Below are 14,137 nucleotides of genomic sequence, written 5' to 3' on the forward strand. Positions count from 1 at the left end.
ATAAAATTTAAAAAACCGAGAGCATAATTAGCCCTATCCCAAACAGCCTGTTTAGTTTAGCATTGTGAGCCACAAAAAACAAACAAATAGGGTTTATAATCCAGGAAACAATCACAGGATCAATTAACGCTCTAAAGCCTTTGATTGAAGCCAGTGCCATTATTGCATCACAAAGCGAGCGTTAAAAGGCGTCCTTTACATCGTCCCTGCATGTAAGGATCTGGGCAGGTTAATTCAGGAATGAGGGCATTTCTGCAACATCAAATAAGAGATGAAAGGCGGAAAAAACAAAACAAAATTGATCAGGAGAAAGCTCCTCAAATAAAAGGACAGCGAAATCAATTACATTACATGTTATTGACTGAGCTCCTTAGCATTTCTGAGGACATCTCACAGGAATAGCTTTTCAAGGACACAGTCTCCTCCAGAGACACAACTAAGAATGTCAGAGCATTTGTTATTATGAAAAAAAGTATTTGATTTTGCCCTTCTATGGTCCACAGCTCACACTTTATCCAGTCTGTTTCTTTTCTTTGTTTGACTGTTTTTAATTCCTTCCTCAAACAAACTATAAGTTTATTATTTTTATCCTCTATTTATATTCTCTTTCTGGTCGAGTGTCCACTTAATTGCCAAATTTCTTTTTCATTAGTAATGGAATAAAGCAGGAAACATGAGAACCCTAAACATACAGCGAAATGCCAAACAATAATGATCAATGTCTACACACAGCAGAAGACACAAGGGAATTAAATCTAAAGCAAATGCAGGGCTCCTATAAATTTCCTATTTGAAAATGTCACAAATTTTCATACATTTTCAAGATCTGGGTTTTATATGAAATGATTTTGCATAGATGGGTTCTATTTTTTTAAATAATTAAAAAACAACAAAGTGCCGAGGCTTGATTCCAGTTCAGCAGTGTGGTAAAGGGCTATTTCCCTCTTTTCTGAAAAGACTTGGATCTGTGAAAAAAGGTAATACAACTCTAAGGTTATCTTATTAAAGATAAATTCACTGCACAATAGCCCAAAAATCTAAGCTAAACCCATATGGAGAACTTCGGCTGCCGTTTAAAACCCAGAAGTAAAAGGATATACAGGCCAACTAAAAAACGTGACATTTCCTGTTTTGCATTTTTAAAATGAGTGTGTATCATTTAGTTACTCAAAAACCAAAACAATCAGAACAATCAAACAGAGTTTCTAGTTGTGATGTTACAAATCAAACATGAATCAATGTATCAAGAAAATTCTGATTTTTACATTTTTGATAACAGACTAAGAAATAAATGAAATAAGAAATAAATGATTTCCATGACTAATTAGTACCTTGTTAACTTATCCAGAACTGGAAAAGGACAAGATCCAGTTCTATACTTTCCCACGCTGTTCAAGACTGGGTAGCAACCTGGAAAAAGTGGGTAACCTCTTCCAGGTGTTTGAAAACAATTTTATTCATAAAAGTGTTATGGAGGCTCATAAATATGTATTTGTTTAACAATTCTACGTAAAAAGGTTAAGAAAATTAAAAGTTTTAACCTGAGGGCTGACACTTAGAGACCAGTTAAAAAATGTAATCAACAAATATCTCTTTTTTAAAACAAACAGATGTCATTTTTGTTCCTTACAGTCCACATTCCAGCGTATGTTCCTGGAGGACAATTTGAGCGATTCGTTGATGCGCTCCAAAACAGTCTGCAGCTTCTGCTTCTGGGCGATCTCAGATTGGGTCACCTCTGCGACGTTCAGTTTCTCACCTTCCAACTTCTCTGTAACACACATGAATGAGTTAATACCCCTAGTGAGTCTAAAATGGGCTTAGAGAGCAGTGGGGTCATTGAATCTTTTTAATCTCACTTATGTCGATGAAACCAGCAAACAAAACAAATGCCCTTCTGCTATCTTTATATTGGGTCCCGAGAGAATAAATATTAACAAGGAGCTTCTGAAAATTTTGCTTCAGCACCACATGATGTAATTCTGAATGAGTCAGATGCTGCCATGACTGCAATTTAATAAAAAAAAAATGCTTTTTTCTGCAACCTAACAGGAGACTGTCACTGGAAAAAAATAAGGAACCTTGTGTTAAAAAAAGAAATCACAACCTAGTTTCATGTGCACAGCTTGCAGAAGGCCATGCACCTTTTGTTGATCTAATGAAGCTCAGTTACTCTAAGAATTACATATGATCTTATCTGACCACAGGTATTGATAGGGAGTGGTGGGACTTCCTGTCTCTGTGTAATGCCACGTCTTCTGTTAGCTGAAAGTAATAGTTTTTCTGCAGGTTCTGTCGGCGGACAATTAACTAGAGGCACTCTGAAGTACGGTAAGTTACTAGGCGAAATATCAACGAGGCATATTAAAACAGAGAGCAAACATGCTAACATAAGCGTAGCACTGTTGAGAGTGAAAACAGTAGGAGCGCGACATCAGCTGTATGTGTCGAGTCAGCGACACATACAGCTGCAGCATACTAAGGCTCAACCCAAGGTACACTAATCTGGAATCTTCTTTGTTTTTCTCAGTGCTTTTTTAAAATCTGTGTCTGTGAGACTTTACCTTTTTCTCTTAGTCATTACCTTCTTCATCTTATATTTGAAGTAGCATATTGGTGGTATTGCTGGCAATGGTACTGTTTTGAATCATCATTAGACAAGACTGTATGTCATTGTTATAAAGAGAAGGTCAAACTTGTGTTTGTTTTGTTTTAAGAGTGCGCTTCGTTTTAATTCTTCAGCTGCTGAAAATCTTGCTGTGTAGCAGTATTATTTTCTCTTCAGCAGGGGTCTCCAACTCCAGTCGTCGAGAGCTACTGCCCTGCAACTTTTAGATGCATACCTGCTCCTACACAGCTGAATCAAATGACTGATTACCTCTTCAGCATGCCATCAAATCTGGCAAAGGCCTGGTAACGAGCCATTCGTTTGATTCAGGGATGCATCTAAAAGCTGCAGGATAGTAGCTCTTGAGGACTAGAGTTGGAGACCCCTGCTCTACAGCGACACCTTGTGTTTGCAGCGAGCCTTATTCACTAATAGCGCAGCAATGACTGGCTGTTTAGTTTTGTTAGTCGAATGAACACCTAAAACCATAATCACTGACAAAACTTCTATAAATGGCAAAACCCAAATGTATCAAAAACAAAACAAAGTGGCTGTGGGAGAAGAACAGAAGATGGAAGCAGAGGCTGAACATACATTAGCCAAGCACTTCAACAAACTGAAAGGTCGTCCACAGGAGCAAGCTGTGGGCTCACTGAAGACTGTAGCTGCATTTGTCAAGTTTGATGTTGTTTTAGAAACAAAAGGCTATTATGCAAAAAAAGCTTTGGGGATCTGCTGCTGTCCAGAAAAACGGATAGTGCCGCTTACAGAACATCGCTGTCGGTGAGTTAAATGCAACACTAACTAATTAATGTAGACAAAGTAACACAATATGTGATTTAAGTGCACTTTAAACCTGCTGAGTTTTCAAGCATTTTCATTGCACTGATTTTCCTAACTTAAACGAGGTATCTCACTTGGCATTGGCAGAAGTCTAATCCTAATTGACTCCGATCGGTATCGAGGAAATAAAATCCTGATTCCTGACATCTCAAGCAAAAACGATAATATTTGTTATATATGTGGAGAACAGAATCTGTAAAGAAAAATTTGTGTTTTGGAGCACTAAAATAATCTAGCCAAAAGCTGTGAAGGTTCAAGCTCTTACCAAATAGCTTCTGGAGAACTTGTCCATCATACAGATCTTCAGCCAGATCCTTTACTATGATCCTCTCCCCCACCAGGACGTCATTTATCCAGTCGATCAACACCTACATCACAAAGAAAGAAGCAAGAGTTTAATCACAAGTCTAAGAAAAAAATTTATATTTAAATGTTTTTCTATAAATCCTTCACAATAACCCTTAGTTAACCTATATACGACCTTTAAAATGAATAGTTTAACTTTGATTGTAGTGGCTGGAAAAGCTAGCACAGACAAAATAGCCTAAGACAAAAGGTTTCACAATAGACAGTTGTAAAGTTGGAAATTTTAATTTTTTAAGTTTAATTTCTAAACCAAACTGAAAGAAAGCAAATTTGATTATATCTGAAAAAGACAGAACAGCACGCTATCAGCCCAATTTTTGCTTTATTCTTTTAAAATTTACTCCACAGCCAGTTCTGCTTATTTCTTTGTCTGCACAATACGTGTAAAGTTCTTTTTGCCTAAAACAATGTATCAGAACAGAAAACAAGATAAAGATGAAATGATCAAAGATAATAAAAAAGTGATTGTTTTACTGAATAAATATTTTATATTCAAATATAAATTTTAATATTTTATTTAATAAATAGTTTTCTACATGTTAAAACTTAAATCAGGTTCCTCTGAAAGAACTCTGATGAACCTGAAACCAGGAAATAACTTAAAAATTCACACCTTTATGAGCTCCTGCAGTTTGCGATCGTTCTTGGAGTTGGGGTCCACCATGGTACGCACCTCGTTCTCCTCTAATGAATGGAAAAAAATGTAACAGCAGCAAAATGAGTTATATAGTATCTAGAGAGCTCCAAACATCTTGTTTAGAGATGCACAGATCAGACTTTTGTGGCCGGTTTCTGATCTGTTGTTGTTCAGCTTTAACCTGCTGATACCAATTTCAGCCGATTTCTTTTTAAGTACTAAAACAAAACAAATAAGAACAGCATTGAGAATGTTTTTCTCAAGCTTTCCTACCATGAACTGATGTATATTAGAGTCACCATGTATGTCAGGAAGCAGTCAATGTAAAACAGAGTTTGGCTAATATTTTAAAACAAAGACAAAATTATTATGCAGTTGGAATTTAAGACCATTTTAAGCATCTTTTAACAGAATTTAGTATAATTTGCCTGGTTAGCTTAATGAACTGTTAACTGTAAACAGCACTGTGTATTCCTTATACAAGTGCTGGTCATAAAATTACAATATCATGAAAAAATTGATTTATTTCAGTAATTCCATTCAAACGTGAAACCTGTATATTATATTCATTCATTGCACACAGACAGATATATTTCAAATGTTAATTCTTTTAATTTTGATGATTATAACTGAACTAATGAAAAACCCAAATTCAGTATCTTAGAAAATTAGAACTTTAGACCAATACAAAAATAGGATTTTTAGAAATGTTGGTCAACTGAAAAGTATGAGCATGTACAGAACTCAATACTTAGTTGGGGCTCCTTTTGCCTGAATTACTGCAGCAATGCGGCGTGGCATGGAGTCGATCAGTCTGTGGCACTGCTCAGGTGTTATGAGAGCCCAGGTTGCTCTGATAGTGGCCTTCAGCTCTTCTGCATTGTTGGGTCTGGCGTATTGCATCTTCCTCTTCACAATACCCCATAGATTTTCTATAGGGTTAAGGTCAGGCGAGTTTGCTGGCCAATTAAGAACAGGGATACCATGGTCCTTAAACCAGGCACTGGTAGCTTTGGCACTGTGTGCAGGTGCCAAGTCCTGTTGGAAAATGAAATCTGCATCTCCATAAAGTTGGTCAGCAGCAGGAAGCATGAAGTGCTCTAAAACTTCCTGGTAGACGGCTGCGTTGACCTTGGACCTCAGAAAACACAGTGGACCAACACCAGCAGATGACATGGCACCCCAAACCATCACTGACTGTGAAAGCTTTACACTGGACCTCAAGCAACATGGATTCTCTTCCTCCAGAATCTGGGACCTTGATTTCCAAAGGAAATGCAAAATTTACTTTCATCAGAGAACATAACTTTGGACCACTCAGCAGCAGCCCAGTCTTTTTTGTCTTTAGCCCAGGCAAGACGCCTCTGACGGCGTCTCTTGTTCAAGAGTGGCTTGACACAAAAACTGCGACAGCTGAAACCCATGTCTTGCATACGTCTGTGCTTTGTGGTTCTTGAAGCACTGACTCCAGCTGCAGTCCACTCTTTGTGAATCTCCCCCACATTTTTGACTGGGTTTTGTTTCACAATCCTCTTCAGGGTGCGGTTATCCCTATTGCTTGTACACTTTTTTCTACCACATCTTTTCCTTCCCTTGGCCTCTCTATTAATGTGCTTGGACACAGAGCTCTGTGAACAGCTAGCCTCTTCAGCAATGACCTTTTGTGTCTTGCCCTCCTTGTGCAAAGTGTCAATGGTCGTCGGTTGGACAACTGTCAAATCAGCTGTCTTCCCCATGATTGTGTAGCCTACAGAACTAGACTGAGAGACCATTTAAAGGCCTTTGCAGGTGTTTTGAGTTAATTAGCTGATTAGAGTGTGGCACTAGGTGTCTTCAGTATTGAGCCTTTTCACAATATTCTAATTTTCTGACAGTGAATTTGGGGTTTTCATTAGTTGTCAGTTATAAACATCAAAATTAAAAGAAATAAACATTTAAAATATATCAGCCTGTGTGTAACGAATGAATATAATAAACAAGTTTCATTTTTTTTATGGAATTACTGAAATAAATCAATTTCTTCAGCATATTCTAATTTTATGACCAGTACCTGTACAATGCAGAGATTTACATTAACTAACATTTCTAAAAGGCTGCCAACATTTTGAAATCTAGCATCTTTCATGACAGAAACAGGTTAAAAGCTTGAAAAGACAAAACACAGGAACTTTTTTTACTTATTGAGTGTTGCTCTCTCTCGCTTTCCTACAGCCTGAAAGAACAGCAGACATGTCTCCACATGCTGAAGTAAATAAAGTTTATTTTCAAAAACCTTCTTCCTATTTATTACCTACACTGCAAATGGTTAACCTTGAGTGGTCTTCCCCCAAAGACATAGGCATACCTTCGCAGGCAAAATGTTACGGGTGAATTTAGACATTATGAACATCCCATTGACATTTTTTCCCTCACTTAAGGTGAACAGAATTGACAGCAGTTAAAACATGGATGATAATATGGAGGAAGTGCAAACCAAATATAACGAACTACAAAATTAGACCTTGCAGGTGATATATGGAGTTCTAAAAATAGGTAAAAAGTCAAATTTTGCAATAATTATTCCATCTGTATTTTTAGTTAACCATGCATATGCTTGTAAAAACAAACCTTCTTCTAGAACCTACTCTGATGCTATTCTGGTTTGGCGAACACTAGCGCTGTGCGTAAAAGAACGTGAATGATCACAACGGGTTAAAACAAAAAACCTTGGCATGCTTGGCATATTGACAGATACCGTTCATGAGGACAAAGGTGATAGATATAAAAAAAAGATAAAAAATCCAATAATAATAATAAGGTCAGAGTCTTTAGATATGACCTAATTATTTATTGTCTTACCTAGCATGGTGTCCTCAGGGTCCAACTCATAGTGTGAAGGACTGAGAGGAAGATTAATGGCATTTATCCCCTCCTCCTGAAGCTCAGATACTTTGAAAAAGAAGAAATAAAAACAAATCAGACTAATGTAAACCATAAACATAAAGTCAATAAGCAGATTATGAGATCATTTCATAAACATTTACCTGTCCTGGGTAGTCTCAATTCTCAGTCATCTGCTTTAGTTTCTACAGGGCTTGGGGGCCCTGGGGAGTGCTCAAATTATTCTCGACTACACTTCGTCTTTGCAAAGTATCTGTTTAAAGCAAAAATCAATCAGCTTGAGCTACTAATCTTCTTGACTGGTTGGGGCTATTACAGCTACAGTACATTAAAGCTAATGTGTATTTACCAGTACCTTGTGAACAGCTGATACTCTTGAAAGTAACACTAAAGGCGGCTAAAAGTACCACCAGTGATACATTTACCAGCGTTGGAAAACAATGGGAATAGAGAATAAAGTCTAGAAATAAAATTATTTTTCCATACAATATTTTTCCACACCAACCAAGAGCATAGGAAACCTGAAATAATCCAGAGTCAGGCTTTAAATATATTTTGGACGATTAGAGAGAATTGCCCTCCATTTGGCAAGTCTCTGATAAGTTTTTGTCATCTCTCGAGGACTGCAGCAATGGTTTGGACAACTCCCTAAACACTTCCTCGATTTCATAAACAACCTTTAGCAGCAGCGCTCCACTGACATCAGACCATCAGAGTAAGCCTGCTTCCTGCTTCTCAGCGTGCTCTACAGAAGCCCAGCATGCCTTTCTTCTCAGTGTGTCGGATACCTTAGGAGGTTTGATCGGGGCTGATCTATTTCTGCTGAGTGTGTGTGTGTTGGGAGCATGATGTGAACATCCGGTGCATTTCTCTGCCCTCACTGGAACAACATCCTCCCAATCAACACCATCCACAAGTGGTTGCATGCACCCTGCTTGTCTGCATGAGCACACACATCCCATCACACAGAGGGGTATGAGAATATTCTCGCGGAGTGATATATGCCTAATCCGGTTTATGTAGCAAATTACCACCTTCGTCACCCAACATCATCGAGATAATGCTCAGACTATCCAAATATGTTAAAAATACAGCCCAACTGCTTTTAATTCGTGGCAACCTAGTTTTAAAAGATACATTTATAACAAATTCCAAAAATTATTTCCAGCAGGTGCCAGAGAGTGTTGAACTGGATGTCAAATTATTATTCTGTGCTAAAGGCAAACATAACCAAAGCCAAGCATGATTTCAATGTGCAGAAAACATAATAGAATGGCAGAAAGGAGTGAAGAAAACGAAAAGGGGAAAAGTCACTTTCTGTTGAGTGGGACAGTCATATTTATTTTCAAAAGGTGTGAGGTGGAAATGCAACCAATGTGCAACAATGTATTTTTCTATATTATATTATACTTAATGATTATGTTAGTCTGGCTTTCTTTCTAACTCAATGACTCATTGTTTTTATATTGCACCCTGTAAAGTAGATTGGTGATTTAAAAGCTTCTGCAAGAGATATTTCATTTGGCATCAATTTTCTTAATACAGATAAACAGTTTAAAGATTGAAGGAACATGGGGCTCGTGGCGCCTGCAAATGGATCCCGTAATAATACAGAAGCTCAGCAATAATCTATCTATTGCTTCAAAATCACATTTAACACATTTCTGCCATTGTTTTACAGTTAAACACTCTCTTCTTCATCTGTTCTTCTGCCCAGTTTCTTTACTTCCTGCGTTCAGCGCTCCCACAGGTAGCCATAAAGTCATAAAGCCATGATTATGGGTATCAGTTCAGTGTGTCCTATTTTACCTATATAAAATGTTGTGTTAGCTGACATTCAACAGCCACTTTATTAGGTACACCTGCTGAATTGTTTGTTAAGCTAAGCACATAGCGGCAACTCAATGCATTTAGATGTGGTGAAGACGACTTGCTTAAATTCAGACTGAGTATCATAATGGGAAATGAAGGGTATTTAAGTTACTTTGAATATGACATGGTTGTTGGTGCCAGATGGACTAGTTTAAGTATTTCAGCAGCTGCTGATCTACGTAGCCACAAAAACATATATTGGGTTTGCCGTGAGTAGCAGTTGTGTAAATGAAAATGCCTTGTTGACATCGAAGATCAGAGGAGAATAGACCGATTTCAGATAATAGAACAGCACCATTAGCTGAAATAACCACTTGTTACAACCAAGGTACACAAAAAAATAACTCTGACTGCACAACATGTTGAAGCCAGAAGCAGATGGGTTACAGCAGCAGAAGGTTACACTTGGAGTCACTCCTGTTGGCTAGCAGCAGGTAATTGAGACTACAATTCACACAGGATCACCACAGTTGGACGATAACAGTTTGGAAAAACTGCCTGTAGATGCGACATTCAGAAGCCTTGTTTCAAACGTTCAGGCTAGTGGTGGTAGTGTGATAGCATGGTGAATATTTTCTTAGGTCCCTCTTAGTACCAGTTAAGTATGGTTTAAGCTCTACAGCCTGCCTGATTACTGCTGCTGACCATGTCCATAACTTTCTGACAGTGGGCCTATCTTTGAATGGCTACTTCCAGCAGGATAATGCACAATGTCACAAATAATCTCAAACTGGTTTCTTGAACATCACGAGTTCACCTTACTACAACAGCCTCCACAATCATCAGATCTCAATCCAACAGAGCCCTTTTGGATGTGGTAAAACAGGGAATTCCCCTCATGGATGTCACTGTGTGATGCTATTATGTGAATACGGACCAAAATATCTGGAATGTTTCCGAAATCATGTTGGATCTATGCCATGAAGAATTAGTTTTGTAGGGAAAACGGGGTCCAAGTAGATACTGGCAAGGCAGACCTAATAATGTGGCCAGTTAGAGCATTTTCCAACCTAAGCCTGATGTGAGTAGAATTTCTTTTCCTCTTTTGTGTTTCTGATTACATCTAATCAGCGGTTTAACAAAGGGTATTACAGTTTCAGGGTATATTTGAATACATTGAGGCTAGGATCCCCCTTATGTGCTAATGCAAGACTTTTTTTCATGTATTCAGGAGAGGACATATAATTTCTAATTAGATATCTAACAGTTGGTCACAGAAATGAATAAAAAAAAAGATATACGTTTGATTTACTTGTTGATGCCAATCGATACAAGTTTCCAAATTTTTGAGAATCATTAAAAAAATCTGAAATCTCTCCAAAGGCCTTGTTGTTTTATTGAAAAGGCAGCAATGGACATTTGACAGAAATTATCATTAATCCAACTTCTTTTTGTCACATAAGGCCGGATTTTTATGAACAGATGTAGTTTTAGGAGCTTTACCGTAGTGAAACAAAATAGAAAACTCTGACTCTCAGTGGATGGAAATTCACAGACTCGCATGGTGTTCCAGTTGCAGTAGAATAACACCATACCTATTAGCAGAGTCTTCCTCACCAACTGTTACATTACACAGGTCCTAAGATTTTTTTACAATCTGCTCTAGTGTTGAAAATTTTATTTGTCACCTTTTATTAAAAATACAAAGCATATGCATTGTGCAGATTTAATTCCAATCCAGACTGAAAGGAATTGAAATGCACCCAGTGTCCTCATAGTGCATCGCTCCTCCCTCTTTTCTTCAACATAAAACAAAAGGATCCATCAAGCTGCTTGAATAAAGATTTCAATAAAAAAAGCTGCATGGGTCCCCTACAATGATAAACGCTGAAATATAACAAGCTGAGTTATATTGTGTCCTACCTGGAGGGCAGAGCGCTCCACAGCCCATGTCTCTGTCTCAAGCATCCTCTCCTGGCTACCAGGACCAGCTTTCTCCCCTGCAGCTCATTGTCCACAGACTGTGCTCTAAAATCACCTCTGGTCTAACATATAAACCTTAGAAGTAAATTTGACATTTGCTCAATGTTCAACGAAGATACAGAATTATGTATTTCTTCTTCAGATTTATGAGCTGTCCTTTCAGTTTGCACCAACGGTCAAAGCACAAGGCTGCACTCGTGCTCTAAAAGCCTCCTGACCTTCTCTTCTTTCATATCATCCAGTCCCCGTCATATAGTTTCCCTCCTGTTCCTCATCCTCTACCTCCCCTCTAACATATTCCTTTTTCCTCTTTTCATCCAGTCATTACTGCCCGTTGCAGCCGGCGGCCCCTCTCTCCGAGGCACACTCAAACACAGCTATAAACGTCGCATGGACTTAAATTTATTCAATCATCAGCACAAGAGAGACTGGCCCGCATTTTCCATCAAATCATTGGAACAGTTTGAAGACATCCCACACGCTGTTCTGTGCAATATATATATATAATATAATCTGATTGCATGAATGATCAATAAGAAGGCGGCAACATAAATACGGGGCTCAGCTGTGTAACTGTATCCTGGATGACAAAAAGTAATCAACCAGCTGAAGGAAACCATTTTCTAATTGAGGGATGAAACCTTCAGCCTTCAGCAGTGAATGACATCTGAATTCTGCTGTACTTTCAACACTTTAAAAATGACAGAACTGAGAGACTAAAATAGGCTTTTTCAAATATTCTTATTTATACCAGATTTTCTATAGTTGAAGTCCAACACGGCAATGTTTATTAACCATTACAGAGTCAGGTGAAGCAAACTGAAACCTCCTCAAGTGCAAATCATCAACATGTAAACCAGGGCTGCAGTCGTGAATCTGAATCTCACCACTGAAATATGATGATAATGTAAAAGAGGCAATTGTCCTTGATACAAAACTTTAAGAGACTCTAAACCAGCATTACGTTACCTGCATTGAGTATATTAGTTAAGGGGTGGCCTCAGTCTGAACTGCTTTCAACAACAGAGAAGATTTAAAAACAAACAAAAATACTTTTTCTGATTTAAAGTAATGATGTGATTTCTTTCGAAAATCTTTGCAGTATACAGCGCTTGCAAAACTGTGCATTCATAACACCCGGTACCTTTTCACATTTTGTCAGGTTGCAACCACAAACATCAATGGATTTTATTGGGATGTTATGTGATGGAAACCGAAACAAAGCAGAGCACAATTGTGAGAAAAAGTAATACTTTGTTTTAATTTCTCTTTCTTTTACAAAAAAACCTGAACTTCAGAAAGCATTTTCTAGCTGCAAGTCTTTTGGAATATGTCTGTACCAGATTTAGAGACTGACATTTCATTTCATTTTATTTTTATTTTTTTCCAGCAATAGTCTCTTTTATTTACAGTATTCAGACAGGAAATGAGCAGAGAGAGAAGGGGGAAGACATGCAGCAAAGGTTCCAAGGTTGGGAACCAAACCCTGGATGCCTGCGTCAGGGACTAATATTCTCCATATATGGGGCACATGCTCTACTACTACACCACGCGTCGCTCCAAAGCTTACATTTCTGAGATTTTTCTTTCCAAAACAGCTCATTTAGAAAAGATGGAAATCATCTGTGAACATCGACTTTCGAGTCTTGCCACAGATAACCAATTGGATTTAGGTTTCAACTTTGACTTGCCTATTTTAACAAATGAATATGCTTTGACCTAAACCCTTTTTTGTGTGACCATGTGAATGTGACTCTAGTGTAAAATGCTTTGAGTGATTGGTGTCACTGCAAAAGCGCTATACGTATTTAGTCAATTTAAACACAGGGGGTGTTCAGGGGACACAGTATGGTCCCCTGGCTCTGGCCACGGAGCCTTGCCAGGCCGGCAGGGACTGGGGTGTGGGGATCGCCTGGGGGTCTCTGATGGTACCATGGGGGACCAGCAGGGGGCTGGTGGGTTTTTTTCTGTGTGGAGCTCCCAGAGGTGTGTTGGACTAAAATGCAGGGGTGCCCTGCATCTCCCTCTGCGCTTCTTTGACCTGGGGGATGCTGTTCCTGTGCCTTGCTGGAAACCTACTTCTGTGCTACGTATGGCTGATCTGGGGTGATGCTTCATGCCTGGGACTGCTGCATGCCTGGATGCCTCGGACTGCTGCTGCCTTCTGAAGTTCGGTCTACCTGCCCTTTGTTGCTCTTAGCTGCTATGGAATGCAGGCCTTGGACCATTCTCGCCACACTTACAAATGTACACTTCCAGGTGAACTTGCGCTCGCACACACCCACTTAACACAAAGACACATATTTCTACACATATGCTTACTCACCCCCTCACCTCAAACACACACAATCACTCAAAAGGTTGAAGGTCATACAAACGCAGGTTACTATAACAATAACGTTGCCTGCCTACTCCGATGCTGGACTGAACCCAGAAATAATAAAGTTAATCTTGCAATTAGAATACTGTCTTGAGTTTTGTAGAGCAAAAGTGCACTGGCACATGTAGAAAACCATCTGCTCCATATGGTATGCCTGAAACGCCTTACATTTAAAAATAAAACCAAATTCAGTCAATTTATAATTTAACAACAGTCGTCCCCCCACGCTGTGATGACCTCACACATGTTCTCTGCTGGGCCTTCTTTAGAAGAAACCCAACAGAGACTGTGGAAGGCCATTATTCAGTCTGTTTTATGTAAATCCATTCCTGTGTGGTTTGGCTCATACACAAAACAGGCTGCAACAAACAATAAGGTCTGCAGAGAGGATCATCAGGGCTGACCATCCCTCCATCCAGAACTTGTACAGGTCAGGAAAAGGGCAGCTAACATATCTGCAGACCCCACACATCCTGGACACAAACTGTTTAGACTTTACCTTCAAGTCGGTACTAAAGAACATGATTTGCAAAAACCAGCCATCGCAGAGACAGTTTCTTCCACCAAGCTGTCTCTCTGAATAACACAATGAACACCTCACAGACTGAGTGGTCAGCTACTCTGCAAA

At 38.8% G+C, this 14,137-nt stretch overlaps 1 protein-coding gene across 1 annotated transcript in view; it reads right to left on the minus strand.

Moving 5' to 3' along the window:
• Positions 1–14,137, minus strand: part of parvaa (parvin, alpha a) — a 32,550-nt gene that overhangs the window by 16,557 nt on the left and 1,856 nt on the right. The window contains exons 2-5 of the mRNA XM_047392981.1: positions 7,293–7,382; positions 4,431–4,501; positions 3,717–3,819; positions 1,631–1,771 (exon numbers count right to left, since the gene is read on the minus strand). Coding sequence (XP_047248937.1) covers positions 1,631–1,771; positions 3,717–3,819; positions 4,431–4,501; positions 7,293–7,382 — 405 coding nt within the window. The remainder of the gene's footprint in view (positions 1–1,630; positions 1,772–3,716; positions 3,820–4,430; positions 4,502–7,292; positions 7,383–14,137) is intronic.

The sequence above is a fragment of the Girardinichthys multiradiatus genome, chromosome 2 (genome assembly GCF_021462225.1).
Source record: "Girardinichthys multiradiatus isolate DD_20200921_A chromosome 2, DD_fGirMul_XY1, whole genome shotgun sequence".
NCBI lineage: Eukaryota > Metazoa > Chordata > Actinopteri > Cyprinodontiformes > Goodeidae > Girardinichthys > Girardinichthys multiradiatus.